We start from the raw sequence: 20,297 nt of genomic DNA, 5'->3' as shown, positions 1-20,297 counted from the left end.
TTTACTATCTGGATATGATGAGTTTGTGTGTTTGGTAGTTGGCGGAGTCAGTATTTTTATTTAAAAATTTTAATAAATGAAAAAATAGATATACAAAGTAATCGAAGGAGGTTTGACATATTTATCGTATATATTAATCACGTATAAATAATATAATTTCCTGCCAAAAGCTTCACCATTGCGTGATAGAGGGGGTGATGGTGCTAGAGGTTGAAGTAAACGTGAAGGTGACATGATATTCATATGTTGTCAATATCATATAAATTTAGACGTTTATCTTAAACAATCATAATACCTAACAACGAAAAACTATATATTTTAACCACTTAACATAAAGAATAAAAAATGTCAAATTGATATTTTTCACACAATAAATGACAATTTGAAATATTCTTTTAATACCATCACATAAATTACATTATACTGTGATTTGAAAGATATTTGGTGAGTGTGCCAAGTTTTTTAATATAAGTTTGTAGAAGCAAAAGTGTATACGGCAATTGATTTATAGTGAAAACAACAAATATTTTTGTGTACTTCCTATTAATACTCAACAGACGTAATAAAAGATGGCACGATATTTAACAACAGCACACTAGGTGGTACGTATGTACAGTAATATGTATAAGTAGGTTGGGGCTAAGTGGTTTAGAAGATGAAAGTAGCAAAAACGAAAATATTAAAATGTTGTGTAAGTATATTAAAAAAATAAGATTAAAAACGAAAATATTTAAGACATGATGAGAGTATTGACTTCAGTGGCGAACATAATAGGAGAAAGACGAATTTGTGATGGTCTAGACATGTTTAGGGTAGTTACCCGTATATATATATATATATATATATATCCTAGGAGTGAAAGTTGACTATTATGCGTCGAAGGAGATGTTAAAAAAGGATATGAAAGTTGAGAACGTGTAATAACCAGTTAGTTTTCCCTATTCATACTTTTATTAATATTACTCGATCTCCTGCTATCTTCGAATTCATTATTCATGTTGTTTTCTTTGCTCCGATTTTATCATATTACTTATTATTAACATTGTTCTTTTTTTCTATTATTTCCAATTTGACTTCTACTTCACTGCTATATCTTTTGTTCATATCGATTTTGATATGATTTACTTAAGTCAAGGTCCATGAAAAAAATAACCTCTCTGTATTTTCAAAATATGAACAAAATCGCATTTTCAGCAAACTCACTTATAAAATTATATATACTCGATAGATTGTTTTTATTGCAATATCTATTTTCGTACACGCTATACTTCATTGTTAAATACAATTAACTAAAGTCGAAGTCGAAGATAACGAATAGATACATTGAAATCAAAATTCTAGATCTCCATAAGACTTTAGTTATTAGTTAGATTTAATAAAACAGGATATACACATTTTTCATCGCATTTGCTAATTATATATGTAATCCATCCCTTTTGACTATTTCCAACTTATATTTGTAAATATATATATATATATTTTTTAAACAAAAAAATGTACTTTATTGTAGTAAAAGATAAATGACAATAATACCGTGTACGTATTCTTTTTTTTTAAAAAAAGAAAAATTAAATTAAAAAATATGACTCTATTTTAGCAGACAATTGCGTTGACTTCATCGTTGGATGGCTATATCACCACGTCATCGTTTGCCGTACTTTTCTCTTAATCTCTTCGTACTTCAAAGTCAACATGTATTATGAAAGAAAATAATTTCTTTAAATAAAATTGTATGTAGAAATTACAAATAGTAATTACAAAAATATTAAACAAAATTATAGTTAATTACTATGTCTTTATCGTATAATTCGCAAGTTATATTGAATTAGAAAAGCTTTTTCTTTAACTATATTATATTTTCAACATTCATTTTACGCATTTTTAATTCATCATTCTACTTTTTAACATATCCAACTAGTTCTTATATATTTCTCTGCCAAATTGAAATTACATAGTAGTATTTTTATTAATTAAATCGTTCCAAGTATTTTTGTTTGATTATTAGGTATGATAGTGAAATATTGTAAAGTCAACTGAAGTGAAAAAATAGAGATTTCAAGACATGTATCGAATCTTTTACGTATTAGCTATAGATAAAATTTTGTACTATCAAATCTTTTTATAATAGCATTGTTTGTCTCAATATTTTTTTAATAGATAGCGGAATGTCATTATGTAGAGCATATAATATAGTATAGCATAACATGAAACAACAATTAAGATAAAATTTAATTGATTGTTATAAAGCGGTCTTAATTATATAATGATAGATAAAGCTTATTAGTTTTTATATTAATTTAGAAGATAATCACCATTGTATTGTATACCTGAGTTTACACTTTAGTCTTTACACTCAACATATATACCATATGGTCAAAAGAGATATACAATACCGATTAATATTGATTATTGACATTTTATAATATGGATGCATTGGCGAAGCTATTTGTACTTACGGGGGTGTCAAATGATATATATCCGTCATCGAAAAATTATAATATAATATAATATATATATATTTTTTAATTTTTTTTATAAATTTAATTAATTATATTTTAAATTTTTTAGTGGAAATTTTTACTCTGACATTATATGAACAGAAAAGTATATATAAACATTTATGTTGTTCTAGTCACAAAAAATATGTCATGGCACCAATCACTTTGATAATTAAGTTGGACTTCGTTAAATATATCAATCTTTGACAAGTTGTATTTATGATTCTTTTTCCCCAAAGTTATATTGCTCTTTTTTTTCCCTTTATTTCTTACGTAGGTACTATAGTAATAAATTAAAATTCACACCAAAATTAATGTTAAACTAGTGCGTTCATATACATTCACTACAATCAAATGAAATGATAAAGTAACTTTTTATGACGAAAACAAAGAAGAAATATTTTAATATATAATTTTTAATAATTAAGAGATTACGTGCGTACGAAGTTTCTTCTATCCTTTAAAAAAAAATTGTGTGCGAACTAACTTTTAGGTCGATTTTTAGGTCATTAATCTTCCATAGCACTAATTAATCCCACTTGATCATGTCACTATAGGTTTCCAACTTCCTTCAAGCCTGTAATCATTAAAAATTGGGTTATTCTTTTTTAATCCTGTGATAAGATTATTAATTAATTAAGACTTTTTAGGTAAGGGTGACGGTGAATATAATCTAAACAAACATATCTCATAGTAATAATTGTTGGGTAGAGTTTGTTAAGTAGCCTATAATAAATTTATTAAAAGTAAATAATAATTAGATTACTGAATTTATCCGAAATGGACCTTATATTACAATAATATATAATAACAGTAACTGTAATCATTATTTTAGTTAATCGGATATGTACAAGCAAATGGACATGATGTAACTGGAAATTAGAGCCTAATTTGTTTAATTTACTATGGTTTCATTAATTATAAATTATTGAATTTTGGTTAGTTATTGGGTTGTTATACTCAACACCATAGTTGAAAATAAGTTAGTTGACTTAGAATTTAGAAAACATCTGGTTTGTTTTAGTACACGGATTTGTTAAAGCTTAAAAGATAATGGCAAATGCTAATTAAATAATTAATCTTAGTTTAGAAATTTAATCCTTCTTTGCCAGCAAGCAATTTGATTAGGACCCAACAAGTAGTTTCTAGTAGGCCAGGTCGTGTTGCACAAGTTAGAGATTTTCCTTTTGGATACGATGTATAATCGTGCATTAAAATAATATTTTCTTCGTTTAAAGAAGAATTATTTAATTTTTTAATCTATTTAAATAAAAAAAATTATAATATTTTAATTTTAATTTTTTCATGTGGTATGTTTAAATTCACAAGATTAAAAAGTATTTTATTACATTTGACATAATTTTAATTTATAACTATAAGATTAAGATATCTTATTTCTTTTCTTAAACTCTGTTCCAAATCAAACTAGGTTATTTTTTGGTAACAGAGGAAGTAGCTATTAACGATATAATTTTATGTATTTTGTCAATAAATTTGACTAATTTTTAAAATTAAATTAGATTATGTTAATTCGTTACTTTAAATAAAAAATTTAAATATTTAAAAACAATAAAAAAGTTACTATAAATTACAATTTTTTTTATATCAAGAAAAATATATTATAAATAATAAATCAAAGTTACTATAATTTAACTCTAAAAAAATCAAGATAAATGAAAATAAACCGAGAGAGAAATAAATAGATTGGATTTCTATTTTTTTTTTTAAAAAAAGAAGCTATTCCCCTAAAAGAAGATGTTTATGGTGTACTTTCCTTCTTTCATTTTTAATTGTCATAATTATAAAAATTTTAACAAACATTTTAAGATATATTTTTATCATATTATATATAAAAACTTATAATTTATAGTACTTTTATATAATTATTTAATATTTAAAATATTAAATTAATATAATTTAATTTAACTCTAAAAATTAATTTTTAAAAAGCAAAACATGATAAATAAAAATATACAAAGAAAATATCATGCACAATGTATCATGAATCAAAACAGTTGGAAACTAATTTTTCTTAGTTTTTTATTTCGTCAACTAAATTTAAATACATATAAGAAAATTAAGTAATACATTCTCTAACAAAAATATATATATTCATACAAGAGACGAGTAGTTACCGCCCCACCGCTCCTCCATTTAAGTTATTCGAAAGCTGTCTAATGTTTTCTCTGTGGGGAATTTCATCGAACACCTAACACCCAACATCTTTTTTTTTTTAATTATTCAACACCTAACAGCTAACTTCCTTCTTTATTCACCACGTAGCACCGTCTAAATCCACGTGTCCGTCAACCAATTTTCATATACCCGCCGTCTTCACCGCTCTGCAACCACCATCGCCGCCAGCAATGTACCGTTTGAAACGATCTCTTCATTTCTTCAAACCCAAAAATTCAACTTTTATCAATTCTTCCATACGCTTCTCTCATCAATCCCAGCTCGAAAATGCCGGCCCCATGGCTTCCCGTCTCAAGACCCGATCCGTTATCCGTTTTACAGGACCTGACACGGTTAAATTCCTTCAGGGTCTTGTTACCAATGATCTACGGAGGTTAGAAAATCCACAACCCGAAGATAGGACCACTTTGGCCACTACCAACGCGCCGTTTGTTTCGGTTTCTCCGGTGTATGCTGCTCTTTTGACTGCTCAAGGAAGGTTTTTGTATGATATGTTCTTGTATAGGCCGCCTCGAGCTGATGAGAAGCTTGATCGAACTGGTTCAGGGCCTGGCCCTGATTCTGGGGAGCTGGAATTGTTTGCTGATGTTGATGGTTCTGAATTGGACGAGCTTCTGCAGACACTGAAAAAGTGAGTTTCCAAGTTTTGAGCTTATGTAATTTTGCATATTAAATTGAAGTTAAATTGTGATAAAAGAAGTTGGATGAGCATATTTGTAAATGTAGCTGTGGGGTGTATCAGCATGGAATTGATTAATTGATTGTTGCTCAAGGATAAACATAGATGATTTGATGCATTCATATGAAGGTATAATAAGTAAAGTTGTTCTCCCCTGACAATGCAGGGCAGTGTAAGGTTGTCTACATAGTAGTTATGAAAAGGAAAACAACAGTGACGGAAACATAGCAACTAGTTAGAAAATAGTAACAACAACAAAATGGTGCGATAACGTAGACACAAGAAACAACAGTAGACAGTAGAAATGAAAAAACAAGACACTACAAGAATAAGGCTGGTACTATGAAAAGCACAATCCCAAACTCGTTGAAAAGCAAGACAATACTCCACTACCTACCAACCTTCTAAAGTAGTACGCACTACCGATGAATGTTCTATAGTAATATGCAATCTCCACACCCTCCTACCTAACATAGGGTTGAAGTAGCTAATGGACTTGACTCACCTCGACTTCTCTAACTCCTTCCTCTCAGATCAAATCCATGTTACAAACATTGCGATAATCAGGGAAACTATTGTAATGAGAATCTATGCAGAATTGGTATCTTCAGTGAGAGAGTCATAGGTATGTGATGGAGCAAGCTGAGTGAAAAAGAGATCCACTCCCTGAGCAAAAATGGAGTGGTTGACTTCAGCTTTATTGGTATAGCTTTTATGTTTCTAAAAGGCCTTCCACTTTAAGGGTATGTGTGGTATAAGCAGGGTAACCATCAAATCAGTATGAAGAACCAACCATTCATAATTACCTCAGATAGAAACCAGGATCAGAACAAAACTTCTGAGAAACCCGAATTAGTAAATGCTAGTCGAATGTTGTATTTATTATGCAGTTAGGTATATAGAGAAGCCTGAATGGACAAAACAGTTCTTCCAACCAGTATATGTTGGAAAGTAAGATGTAATCTGTCGAAGATGCTTCCCAGGAAAGATGTGAGGTAGACCTTAGTTTCTATCATCATTGGCACATTCATCAGAACATATTCAGATATCGTCAACGAAAAGTCTATGTGCAACCACTGGGAAGTATGTATATTATCTTGACACTTCTTTAACTAGAAAAAATGTGAGACAAATATATGTTTACATCACTTGAGTGAATCTACTTACTAGCTTGATTTTTTTTCTTTTGTTGATAAAGTAGCTTCAAAGTTCTCTGCCTACGAATCATTTTATATATCATTCTCAAAAAGTTCTTTGCCTACAAAAGAGGTTTTATGCATGCATATACCACACCTTCTGGCAAAGAACGAATTATTATAATGATGTAACTATGTAATACATGAACAAAAAGACATCTGGAACGGCTGGAGCTTACCCCCCCTTTTTATGCTAGAAAAACATATTGGAAACTTCTTCATTCTAGCAACGATGTAGTTTGACAAATTGTATTTGCTGCAATACAAGGTGCTCTAGCTAATAGTTAGTTAACCTTTGTTCCTTGCATACATTGGAGTGTTATACCTTGTGATGATTCTTTATTTTATGTAGGGATTGCATGAGATCCATCATGATGTCTTGGTGATGTAAAAAGTGATTTTGACTTCTCATACTGGCTGTACTAGTGAATCTAAAATGGTAGCTAGACTGTTGACTGTTGGGTGTCTGATCTGATTTTAGATATAAATGACAGCAAAGAAAGATGTCCCATATTAACTCGGTTTACTTGAATACTTTCAACTCAATCAAAATTAGAAACTGAACTCAAAGCTCCATAAAAAACAAAGCTTGAAGTTCTATGAGATCTTCTCTTCATCCGACAATGATGATGCAAGTGATGCAGGGCCTGATGGGTGAATAATGGATTTCTACCAAAGTTCTAGGAATTTCATCAGTTCAGTCATCATGGAAGCCCTACATCACTACCATCAACAATGTTAGATGGTGAGACAAGTAATGTTTCCTTCACTGCCTGGATTCCCAAGGAAGAAAAAAAAGGGACATTAGAGCTTATGGACTATAGACCAATTAATCTCATTGTGAGCCTTCGAAAAATTTCTCGAAAGTCCTAGAAGAGAGGCTTAAAGCAGTGATGGTGAAGTTGATCTTGGACACACAGAATGCTTTTCTTATGCCTCTTTGATTGTACAAAGTTCTAGACTGGAAATTGAGGAGGTGCAGGTACTCTGTGCAAGCTGGACATCCATAAAGACTTTGATCAGTTGAACTGTTCGTATCCCATTTCACTACTCAAAAAGCAGGGATTTGGACATAGTTGGATTAAATTTAACATCTCTACTGGCAAGTACTCTTTATCTTAGTAACTGAAGCCCTGTGGCTTTTTTTCTCCACAAAGAGCTGGAGTATTCGTACTGGCAAAGGAGGGCCTAAGCAGAATGCTGGATACTGCTGCTAAGCAAATGAAATGGATATGAAATTTATACAGTCTCAATCTCTTATTCTTCTCCCTCGAAATTTTTGAATATTTGGAAGTGTTTGTCTCGTTGTTGCAGTTCAAACAATCTTCAACCTTGGTGTTCAAACAATTTGCAAGTGTTTGTCTCGTTGTTGCAGTTCAAACAATCTTCAACCTCGGTATTTTTTTAACCAAAGGCCTACTTTGACATGGAAATGATCCATTGATTTGGTGACACCGATCCGTCCTCTTATGGGTGGAGATGTCAGTTACGAGGTGAAAGATCTGAGGATATGCAGTCGTGAAAGCTGCAATTCCTCATAGTTAGACTAATGGTGACTAGTGATTGGACCATAAGCCGATGTACCGTTATTTCTTTGGATAAGCTGCTGGAATGGTTCATCTAGAATGCATGCCTGTATTTCCTGGTTCTTAGAAAATAGTTGTTTGAGGGCTTGAAATAGCAAAATCCAGAAAATGTGTTCTTTGGGATACAGTTTCTTGTACTGTTATTATTGCATATTGGTTGACTCTTGTGAAATATGTGTGTATATTATTGGTTATGCAGGTATCGGTTGAGGTCTAAGGTTGAAATAGAGAGCGTGGTTGATGATTTCTCTTGCTGGCAGAGGTTTGGCCAATATTTAACTCAGAAGTCCTCTGAAGAGCCAGATGCTGCCTCCCTTGGATGGGGTGGTGGGTTTGATCGCTCTGGCCAGTCATCTTCACAAGGAAACAATTGTGGGTGGCTATGGTATAGAGATCCCAGATTAGATTGCCTTGGATTCAGGGGCATATTTCCATCTAACACAACTCGTAAGTCTTGGTTACTTCCCTTTCCAATGCTTCATCTCTTTCGTTTACCTTTAATGCTTTCATCTCTTTTGTTTCCTCATTTGTCTAGAAGAAGTTTGCACAGCCCCATATCCTGCTGATCAGTGTAGACTTTTTCTCTTCATCTTTATTGATACGCCTTTTTGATTCAGAAATTTTGACTTCGAACAAATTTAAGTTATAGTTGGTATATAAGCATTAACTTTTATGTCTTCTCAATATGTTATACTAGTCATAGATATTGTACATGATTGCTCATATATGCTCAAATTTGCTTCAGCACCTTTGGTTGAAGCAGACAAAGAGACAAATGAAGAGAATTATCTTCTGTGGAGGTTGGAGAAGGGAGTTGCAGAAGGCTCAGCTGAGATTCCTAAAGGTGTGCTTTGATTGATCTATATTATAGTCTCACTTTCTGCTCGAGTCTTTAGTCTCTCTGTATGCAATTATTCTGTGGGGAACAACAACTCGAGAGTCCGCAAGTATCTGAAATAGTAGCGGATGTAGGGAAATGAATCCTGAGAGAGCTACAGATATTGTAACCTATAACAAACTGAAGCCTTTCATTTATTCCTTCCGTTACTTCCTTCCCTTTTATCTTTCATTTGAAATCTCTACCTTCATTTGTTTGTGAAGTTCATGAATCACTTTCTGATCTATAAATTTGTTAGCAGGTGAAGCTGTGCCGCTTGAGTACAATCTTGCTGCTTTAAATGGAATAAGCTTTGATAAGGGATGCTATGTGGGCCAAGAACTCATTGCTCGCACACATCATCGTGGGGTCATCCGGAAACGGTTGCTTCCCCTTAAGTTTGTGAATGACAGCGGAGAAGGTAGCTTTCTTATTGTTTTCTGGAGTACTTCATAACTATTTCAGAACCATTGACGAGTGTCCCTTCTCCTTCTAAACCAGAGGTGGAACAAAAAGTTGCTCCAAGGTCGGAAGTAATTGATGCATCATCTGGAAAGAAAGCAGGAACTGTCACAACTGCCCTTGGAAGCCGGGGTTTGGGTCTTCTGCGCTTGGATGACGCCTTTAAAGGCTCGTTAACAATACGAGGTTCTGATGATGTAAAAGTCCAGGCAATTAAACCAGAGTGGTGGCCTGCTGAATGGTTATCAGATCAACAAGAACAGAGTGCAACTGCATAGAGTGAACCTCTATTTATCGACTGTCCATCACATCCTGCCAAAGTTGCCTACAACTCCCTTCATGTTTCGGAATTCCCTTTTTTGAGGATCATCAGTTCTTGGATACGAAGAATGGTAATAATCAGACGAGAGTTCTTTGAAATAGCAGTTGATGTTTTTGTTGTACAACTATGTTCTGTTTACTGATGTAATAATCAAACATGTCGAAGTTAGAATCACGTAGTATGTTGGCCGTGTGAGCGCTTACTCAAACTCAACTCATTTGGTAAATACTTTTTAATCTGTTCTCACAGCTTCAGTAAACTTGCTTTTCACTTTATTAGGTATTTTGCTATAACATTACATTCATAAGCCTGTACATTTCAATCATTCTATTTTAATATCATGTATTGACATGTCTATTATTTCTAGCATTTAGGCAGCACAGTCCTATCTTTATTTCTTACATGGGCTTGATATACAGTCACCTACCAGAGACAACATTAAAAAGAATCGATTCAATATATTTCTCATATAGCCATAGATACAATATTGGATTTTGATCACTCGATACTAAAATTCAAGAAAGATGGAACTTATCAAAACACTATATGCAGAATTGCTGTGTAAGTTTGACATTGTGGTATTACGTTACTACCAAATTTAGCCCGTGATTTTCATCAATATATGAGAGTAAAAAGAATGCATTCATCAGAATACAGAAAGACATTAAAGTACTGTCAAAAGATCAAATAATGGTATAAGTTCATTAGCTTCCTCTTATCACTTCTGAGCTAGAGCTACAACAATCAACAACACCAAGTGGTGTCCTTCAAACCATACAAAGAATTTGTTCAATCCGCCTCATTATGTACAGAAGCAAGTGATGTTGCATAATACAATAGATAGATAACTGCAACTCTATCGCTTTGGCACTTGTTTCCCTATGGTTAATAATCATCAACAGCTTTCAACGCGGACATGTTTCCTTTTTCAACCACCACTACATCTGTTCAATTCTTCATTTACTAAAACCATACTTGGCCTGCTATCTGGATCCTCGACAGTGCAACTTACTGCAAGTTTAGTTAGCATAGTTGCTTCACTTATGGGGAATGTATCCTTGATATTAGGGTCAATGAAGTTCTCAAAGTTACAAGATTCAGCTGCAAGTCTCATTGAGCAGTCCAGAAGTCCTTTACCAGAGAGTACTTGAAGGATAATTACTCCAAATGCATATACATCGCTCTTTTCTGTGAATCGTCCAGTTGTGATGTATTCAGGAGCCATATATCCAAGTGCAGCACTGACCTTAAGTGCTGAATAAACAACATCATCAGCAAGCAGTTTTAGTAGGCCACAGTCCAGTATTAGTGGAGTGAACTGTTGATCAAGGAGGACTTTTTCCACGGATATGTTGCGATGAATCATGGAAGGTTTGTCTGCTTCGGTGCTGTGCAGATATCCTAGTCCTGTTAGAAAGATGCATAACAATTGGTATCAGTCAAAAGGAAATATGAAGGAATCATGTTAAGATAGGATGCGAAAAACATGTATAAGTTTCCTTGACTCTCACAAAAACAATATAGTTCGTAAGTTGAAATCATTCGCCATCATAGTGTATAAAGATTTTATTCATTGGAGAGATGAGCTATACCAAAACTTAGCCCAAATATCTGTTGATAGAACAACTGAAGTTAATGCAGTGATGGTGCACCTGTGCTATTTCATCTTTAATCAAATCAAAAGGCACTGGTTTTGAAATAGTGAACATAGGAGAACTATTAAATGCAAATATTAATGAGGTTCTTGAGACATGTCCTACTGCTTTCCTTGATGGCAAGGGAACTTGAATTTTCAATTAAAGCAATAATTTGTACCTTTTTCTGGTTTTCTTTGAAGACACAACAATTATTGTCCCACAACTAAGTTTGAATGACAATAATTCCAGTCTCTCTGTATTCATATTACTCCCTCCGTCCCAAATAAGTGTCGCTTTAGCATAAAAGTTCATCCCTAAATAATTGTCTATTTAGAAGTCAAGACAAAAAATAGTACTACTCCTTGTTTCCAACTATACTTTTATATTAAAGAACTCCTCCTCCATCTAATAACTAGGGGTAACTTAGTAAACTGTGCCTTGCATTTATTACTTTTCTTCTTTATGGGCGTGAAAGGGTGTAGCTAGGTAGGTCGAGGGAGTCGGCAGAAAATTACATGGTTGATACATGGTCAATTATTCTTCATCTATACATTTGAACTTCGACTTCTTCATGTGTTTACTTTTTCATAAGTTGAACCCCCTTAATGAAAATCCTGACTCTACCATTAATTACCATGCAAATGGATCTACAGGCACGTACTGTTCCTGACTCCTGTGAGCACTTTAGTGGTAATAGACTGCCTATGCAATGGAACTTTAAAACATTCTGAGAAATTTGTAGAGAATGTTGAAGATGTAATGATGAACAAAAGCAAAGAAGACCAACCTTTTGCAATCCCCTTGATGATTGAAACTCTTTTGGACCAGTCTAGAACATGGTTGCTGTTTACTTCAACATCAAGATACTGAGAGAGGTTCCCTTTAGAGGCGAAATCATAGATTAAAAAGCACTCACCCCTTCCCTTTGAACAACAGAAACCTCTTAGCTTGACAAGGTTTTCATGCTTAAGGGAGGTTAATAAGCTCAACCCTTCCATGAACTCTGTCTCCTCCGACTTACAGCTTGTCACGCTGATGCTTTTTACAGCTACCATAGATCCATCTTTTAAAATTCCTTTATAGACGGCAGAGAAATTGCTCCGTCCCAATAGATTTATCTCTGTAAAATGCTGAGTTGCTGACTCAACCTCTTCCAAATTGAACTTGAATCCATTTAAGAAATCATTGAACATGCTATTGCAACTCTTTTCAGGGGTCATAGGGTCCCAACGATTTGAGTACTCAACAGTAAGTAGTGGAGAAGGGCTTCTCTTGTACATTTCCTTTGCCTGATCAGTGCTAAGCCTATCATCAGATGCATCACTTGTGTTCCCTACTCTTTGTTTTAGCCTTCTTCGTCTAAATATACCAAAAACTACTGCTACTACCAAAGTCAAAGTGACTGTAATCACAGAAGCAACGATAATTGCTTGAGGAAATTTTGATGATCTTGAACAATGAATTTGATTACAAGGCAACGGACTAATATGAGCAGCTCCTGGGACATCTATAGGATCACCGTTATTATTGGGTACATCAGAACCAACTTGATTCACATTGACATGATCCCAGGCAGTGCAAACTCTCAATGAAGTAAATCCAGTACCACATAAACCAGGATTGCTTTCACAATTGAATTTTTCATTTAATCTCCTTAGAGCTACAAATAAGTCCAGATAAAAAGGAGGAAAAAGAGGTTTAAATCAGAAATCAAAAGATATAACTTCAAGATAGGAAAAAAGGATTCATAAAAAGTTAAGAACTCAAAAAGGGAAACTACCTGGAGGAACAACTCCAGAGAGGGTGTTATTTTGTACTTCTAGAACCTCCAACTGGGGAGCAGCAGCTAATTTTGATGGAATCGGACCAGATAGCTGATTGAATCCCAAATATAGCTTTTTCAACGTCCCGGGGATTCCTAACTTCACTGGAATTTCACCTGTCAGCCTGTTATGTTGCAATTCAAGAACACTCAACTTCCTCAAGAACCCAATCTCTGTTGGTATACTCCCTGTCAACTGGTTACAACTCAAGTCCAGCACTGGAAGCACAAAATGCAACAAATATCTCAGAATACATATCATTGTAAAAAGGGCGGGGTTGGGGGGGGGGGGGGGGGGAGAGTTGTTCTTGCATTCCTATCATCACCTCATTTGGAAAAGAAATTTCAGTATGCTGTTCAGACCGAAAACGTAGTAATTAGCAAGAAGGAATAAAGACCAGAAAAGGAGGTGTGGGAGCAACTATGGCAGAAGTAGGAACTCTAACAAGGTATACTTGGAATTCCAATCTGCAACTTAAAGCAATTTTGAGCCACTTCTCTGTTGTCCTTAAAGCTTTCCTTATGTTTGGAAATTCAACAATTCATACATATACTAGTAACACTTTAATTTCTCTCAAACTTAAACTGTTTAATTTATGGATGAAGGAAGTCAAAAAAACTAGTAAACCATCAATCCCCACAAAGTCCTACGTTTACGCAACTGAAAAATCTGCATAGATCTCTAAGAAACTTTGCAACTTGTCTACTCTGTTACCTAAATTCATGTAGACTCATTAATCAGCAGCACACACACACACACAAAAAAAGAATGAAATAAGCAATTTCCCTGACAGCAGGGGTTGCTCAAGTTGTAAGCACCCTCTACCTCCAACTTTAAGGTTGTTAGTTCGAGTCACTAAAACAGGATGTTCAAGAACAATTACTATTAAAAGTAGAATGAGAAAAGGATAATTATTTTATCTTAAAACTTTTAAAATGACAAATCATTTAATACAACTATTTTTAGAAATCACCATAGACAATTCGAGTCACCAAAGCAGCAAAAAGGTGGGAGCTAAGGAAAAAAGAGAAACAATCTCCCTCAAAATTAAACAGAAAGATGTTTACAAAGGCAACAAACCTTGTAAACTTTCCATGTTTCCAAGTTCTGGTGGTATAATCCCAGAAAGATTGTTCACATTGAGATAAAGATCATTCAACTCAGTCAAATTCCCAAGTTCCTTTGGTATTTCCCCTGTTAAAGAATTATAATGCAAGAACAGACCAGACAGACACTTCAGCTCAGCAATTGCTGGTGACAACTTTCCAGTAAGTCCTTTATCTGTCAGAGTAATATTTGTTACTTTATGATGTTCATTACAAATCACTCCAAGAAAAGAACCACTACATGGATCACCATCACTTGTCCATGAAGAAAGTTTCTTGCTTTCTGGGTCCAAAGCTGATTTAATCTCCATTAAAGCTCTCACCTCAGCATTTCCACAAACAGGTTCTATGCAAGAAAATCCAAGAACAAACAGAGTAAAAATGAAAATAAAAACAAAATCATTAACCCCCATTTCTCTGATCTTTGTGAACTTTCAGATTTGAGTGAAAAGTTGAGTTTTTTATGAAGTATTAGTGAGCTTTTGCATTGGGATTTCAATGGTGCTTCACAGTGGAGAGACAGAAAAATGAGTTTATTGGTGTGAATTGTCAAAGGAGAAAAGAGAGTTAGTTAAAGAAAATACAGAAAGGAAGACTTTTGAGCATAGTGTCTGACACATGCATGCACATTCTTAAATATGCCAAGAGCTAGTGTTATATTACGATTCGATCGAATTTAATAGCTTTGATCGTAAATTTATATTTATAGAATTAAATAACTTTAATCGAATTTAATAGTTTTGACCGTAAATTTATATTATAAATTAAATAACTTTGACGCAAACTTATTTACTTAATATGTATAACTAATTATTAAGAATTCAATAACTTTATCAAATTTTATGAATTTTGAAATTCTAGCATATACTATAATTTTGAAAAGTTAATTCTCTAATTTTAGTATAAACAAATTTGATGTTTATGGAGTTATTCGGATAGAAAATATCCCTATTTTTGAGGAGAGGTTTAAAATAATAATAATAATTGATGTGTTACTAGTCAGAACCAAAACGTCTAATATATATTTTAGTATTTGGTAAATAAATAAAAATATATTATGCCAAGTTATTAAACATCATGAAACTTGTGGGAGATAATAAGTTTGAAGTCATTTATGAAATTTAATTTCTAATTTGATTTAATATTATTTTAATTTTAAAATAACTTATTTATTTTTTAAATTTTTTTTTTCTAAATCACATTTTGACCAACTAAACGTAAATATAATCCTCAAAACTTTAGTCTCTTTCCCATTTTCAGATCCATCTTAGTGCCTTTCACTTTCTCCAATTCAAACTTGTTTTAACTAATAAAATGTGAACAAGTTATCCGTTTTTGGTCGTACAAAACAAATGATACTGAATTCCATTTGCAATAATGTTTACACCATATAGTAAGAGTATTTAATTTATTCATGTGGAAATGAAAGCTTGTTATCGTCTAAAGAATAAAAATGTCCTAACATATCTGGTCTCATCCAAATGGAATTTATTTTAAATATATAAATAGCATATGATATGATATAAATTATAAAAGTATTCAACCACATGCATGTGGTTTTCAAGATTGAGCTAAACGCGGCTTTAAGCTTTTAACTTCTCCACTCACAATGTCGAAATCCAAACCCCCAGCATAAAATATTACTATATATGGTCAAAATTATTTTTTAGATATATATATATATATATATATATATAGAATCCCCTTCGAATAGTTTATATGTTTACTCCTTTGAATTTGGAACTCCTTATTGAGAATTTTGACTCCACCACTAAAAATAATAATAAAATTATCTTTGTGTTATTTATATATAGGTCATGAAGCGTACCATGTAAGTAACTATTAATATTTTTATAAGGATATATGGTCTACATCATACATTATGAGGGGTTTAAAACTGAAGTAACGATAAAATTATGTTTGTGCAACATAAATATAGGTCATGGTTCGAACCATATTGTAAGCAGCTATTCATATATATTTCATTATACACTTTCTAATCACATCTTTTGGGTGCAACCATTCCTCGAACTCTATTAATCTGGAATGTTATTTGTACCAAGAGTTCGAGATTGACCTTAGGATCAACACTATTTTGCAAAAGATTGTCTACATTATATTCTTTTCTCGAACTTTTCTAACGTTGATTACTTTAGGCATAATAATACATATATTGGATCCTAAAACTTGGTTTCAAATTTTAACTTTGACCTCCAACTTTCGTAATGCACAAACAAGCACTTTAACTATCTAACTTTTAAATAAATATACACATGAGTCCTACATGACACAATACACGCAAGACACTAATAGGACAAAAAATGACATGTAGGATAACATGTAGGAAGTGTGTATCTATTTGTTGAACTTTTTATAAATTTAAGTGTCTACTTGTGCACACCCAAAGTTGAAGGGCATAAATGTAATTCGAAACCAAGTTGAAGAGCACATTTATGTATTATGTCATTACTTTATGCACCGAAATGATCCTAGGGTCGAAGCTATTTCATAAATTTTTTTTTGTGTATATATAATAGGTGGACAAAACGGAGTGATCGGACTTTTGATACTCCTATTTAGAACATATTTAATTTTGATATTATTTTTATTATAGTGAACAAGTTATTAAAGATAAATCGAAGGAGTATAAGTTATTTTAAATATGAGACAACAATTTAATATTTTATCTATTAATATTGAGGAAATTAATGGACTTTGGGGCCATTTATTGGTGAAGCATAGCCAGGAAGTACTAAATGGCTTTAATTTGATGTTGAAATATCAGTTTTTTTCCACTACTATAATAATTATAACGCTCCTTTTCATTTTTTCAGATTTAATTTTCCTCACTTTCTCATTTATGTTTTTTCTTATAAATATAAATACAAAATAAATGTACCTGTGGTACATCCCATTCAAATTTTGAAAATTTTGACCCCCCAACACCTTCTCTAAAAAAAAAAAGGCACTATTTCAAAGGTAGTGGATTTCTTAATGATTAAAAATGATTAATATTTCAAAAAGTATGATTTTAATTAAACGGAGCCTATCTCATTTCATTATTTTTTTACTCGATATTAGGTTTTACTATCATATTATCTACATTGTAGATATTCAATATTAATTTTTAACTGTAGAGTGTTGAGTTTCGACAAAGGTGACGATGTGTTTATTCTTGAACAATTACCTCATGATGATGTTATCTCGTTAGCAAATTTTTGAGATAAAATTAGATTCCGGTTCATATCTATACAAACTATTATATCCGATAATTTTTTTAAAAAATATAGTATTGTTTTCAATTGTCAATGTAGGAAAAGTTTTGATCAAAAATTAATTTTTTGTCGATTACTTGAATACTTAATTCCTTCTACGATCACTAATCATGAAATACAAGTCAAATTTACGTGTTAAAATTTATATCCAGTCAAATATCATTTTATCTAAAATACACAAATTCTTTTGCTATGGAAAAAAAAACCAAAATATACAATTAAAACCAGAAAGAAATATATAAAAATTCATGAAAATTGAGGCCATTTTCATCATTTATTGGTTATTATTATTATTTTTTTTTTGGATGATTGAGTTGCAAGTCTAAGCTGAGGTCCAAATTAGATACCTAATTTTGACTTTAATAGTTTTGTCAACAAGTATGGTTGACTCCTTGAGCTCCCTAGCTGCTAGATAACTTTGAATAAGTATTTAATTTTTAAAATTATAGGCTGATATTACAACTGTTAAAATAATTCAATTATTAAATAAGCATGTTTTGGTGGTTTCTTAAATTTGTTTTCAATATATTAAAAGCATTTTTTGTCTTAATAGTTGATTGATTCTTTGCCAGACATATCTAATTTATATCATATTCTTTAACTTTGGATACCATATGATTAACCTTCTTTTTTCAAAGCGGAAATGTATAGTCTATAGCATGTTTGGTCAAAATTATAAAAGAAGTCTAAAGTATTTTTTATATAAAAAAATGTTTTACTTTAAAAGATTAAAATGTTTGGCCAACTTCTTAGAAAAAAAAAAGGTTTTGAATAACAATAGTCGGTTTTTGAAAAGACGAAAAAAAAATATATATTTGAGCTTTGTATATGAAAAAATCTTGTTGAGAACATCACCTCCGAATGAATCGTTCAATGCGCAATATGAATTTAGTCTGGCTTATAAACATAAGTCATTCATTTTATATGTAAATACACATTAATTCTATGTTTGTGTTGTTAGGTATATAAGTTATTTACCTCGTGATAAAAATATATACATCATAGTGATCTAATTCAAGAATTTATAACTAATAGATACAAATTTTCAATTATGTTTTAATCATAGTTTCCTAATCTAATTTCTAAGAAGAAAAAAAGAAATCAAAGAGTCACTCTAATCATGAATTCAAGATTTAATAAAACTGCTAAACCTCGTCTCATCATCTCAAAGCATATCATCATAAATATAACAATAGATATATTTTTACTTTCTAACAATATCAAGATTAAAGAAACTCAACTTTTTTTTAAAAAAGAAAAAGTAAAATAAAAAGTCCTTACCCTTTTTTTACTTTTTTATCAGAGGAATTTATCATGTTTCACTTTTTAAATTTTATTATTATTTACCTATTCACTTTAAAAGGAATATAAAAATTCGCAATGATGGAGATGTTGAAAGTAGATTATCAACTTGGTTATTAATAGTTATATTTTTTTCAATAATATCACCATCAATTGGTCCATTAATTAATTAAAGGTTACCATTATACAACCACCATCCAGCAATAACTTTTACATCAATTACTAATCAAAAGTTATTTTGAAAATGATTAAAAGTTAAAAATTCAATTTTAGTCATAATCATCATAAATATTAAAAGATGACGTGTTATAAAATATTAATTAATGTTTCTACAAATCTTCCCTCCACCACCATTCACGACTTGATTAGATATAAAGATCTAGAAAAAGAGAGATATGATATGTCAATAAGGTCATAAAATTTGTTTTGAAAAAGCCAATATGATTCTACCTAATGAAAGGTTAATCTCAACTAATTAATTATGTATTTTGATAGGAGTTTTCAAGCAACGATAAAGTTCATTTTATAATTTACAGATCATAAATTAAAACAGTGAAATCAGTCATTAATGTTTCTGTCATGAGAAGCTGTTTATAGAACAAACGCCTTGGGGTGTTGTGATCCCTCCCAAATCTCACATGCATGCGAAATAATTTGTTACTTTCAAGGGGAATTTCAAGGCAACGATAAAGTTTTCTATGTTTCTTATAGGTTATGAATTCAATTTTTGTTCGCACAATATAATTAATCGTTAATGCTTGTATCAGAAGAGACGGACTACGAAACACCCCCTCTCGAGGTAGTGCAATTCTTCTTGCGTAAATATGAAATAATTTGTATACCAGCCTGCTCTTTTTAATATTAATAATTCTATATTTTGATCCCAACTAGTTGTACTTGAATAGGTTTATAGACAATTTTCCACCATGTTAGGTAAATTTAGTGCCAGGATCATTTTTCCATATATGCAATTTTCGAAAGCTAGGTCAACACCTTACTATTGATCTAAAAGATTGAATTGGTGGAGTTTCACACTAAACTAGACATGGCTGGCATCTTTAGATTAACCTTTTAAAAGGCATTTAATCAGTCACTTCATTTCATAAAAAAAAAGTGTCTTTTAATAATGCTAGAAGCTAATAAGTAGGACAACTAAATTTGTCTCCACAAAGTTATACCTTTCTATTTTGGCATAGTACATAAACGTATCTTTTAATTTGACCTTATCTGGTATCTATTCCCTCTAACTTTAGATGTGTATTAATACGTAGAGACATATGAATTCCTACGTAGAACACTAGGTGATGAAAATGTATACAACTGTATTCCGGCCCGGTC

General features: G+C 31.9%; 2 protein-coding genes across 3 annotated transcripts; one reads left to right on the top strand and one right to left on the bottom strand.

The window, feature by feature from the left end:
• The first annotated feature begins 4,566 nt into the window (after positions 1-4,566).
• Positions 4,567-10,091, top strand: LOC101265463 (putative transferase At4g12130, mitochondrial). 2 transcript variants are annotated; one of them, XM_004245665.5, is made up of 5 exons: positions 4,567-5,325; positions 8,355-8,602; positions 8,901-8,999; positions 9,295-9,453; positions 9,534-10,091. In XM_004245665.5, the coding sequence occupies exons 1-5, from the start codon at positions 4,865-4,867 to the stop codon at positions 9,770-9,772; spliced, it is 1,206 nt and encodes a 401-aa protein (XP_004245713.1). In that variant the 5' UTR covers positions 4,567-4,864; the 3' UTR covers positions 9,773-10,091. The 2 variants fall into 2 exon arrangements, with proteins under 2 accessions (XP_004245713.1, XP_010325456.1); XM_010327154.4 differs by having other exon boundaries at positions 4,587-5,325; positions 9,292-9,453.
• Positions 10,092-10,439: 348 nt separating this feature from the next.
• Positions 10,440-15,087, bottom strand: LOC101265759 (probable LRR receptor-like serine/threonine-protein kinase At5g45780). The gene is made up of 4 exons (XM_004245666.5): positions 14,357-15,087; positions 13,234-13,494; positions 12,241-13,113; positions 10,440-11,223 (listed from the first exon to the last, which is right to left on the bottom strand). The coding sequence occupies exons 1-4, from the start codon at positions 14,793-14,795 to the stop codon at positions 10,745-10,747; spliced, it is 2,052 nt and encodes a 683-aa protein (XP_004245714.1). The 5' UTR covers positions 14,796-15,087; the 3' UTR covers positions 10,440-10,744.
• Positions 15,088-20,297: the final 5,210 nt, after the last annotated feature.

This window comes from Solanum lycopersicum, chromosome 8 (genome assembly GCF_036512215.1).
Source record: "Solanum lycopersicum chromosome 8, SLM_r2.1".
NCBI lineage: Eukaryota > Viridiplantae > Streptophyta > Magnoliopsida > Solanales > Solanaceae > Solanum > Solanum lycopersicum.
Note: the sequence above shows the minus strand (reverse complement) of the source record. Positions and strands in the feature narration are given on the sequence as shown.

Coding starts and splice junctions, on each gene's coding strand:
- LOC101265759 (XM_004245666.5), bottom strand. CDS start 14,795: ATGGGGGTTAATGATTTTGTTTTTATTTTCATTTTTACTCTGTTTGTT. Junction 13,495..14,356: donor AAACATGGAAAGTTTACAAG/GTTTGTTGCCTT, acceptor TTGTGCTTCCAG/TGCTGGACTTGAGTTGTAAC. Junction 13,114..13,233: donor CTCTGGAGTTGTTCCTCCAG/GTAGTTTCCCTT, acceptor ACTTATTTGTAG/CTCTAAGGAGATTAAATGAA.
- LOC101265463 (XM_010327154.4), top strand. CDS start 4,865: ATGTACCGTTTGAAACGATCTCTTCATTTCTTCAAACCCAAAAATTCA. Junction 8,603..8,900: donor ATTTCCATCTAACACAACTC/GTAAGTCTTGGT, acceptor AATTTGCTTCAG/CACCTTTGGTTGAAGCAGAC. Junction 9,000..9,291: donor CTCAGCTGAGATTCCTAAAG/GTGTGCTTTGAT, acceptor TAAATTTGTTAG/CAGGTGAAGCTGTGCCGCTT.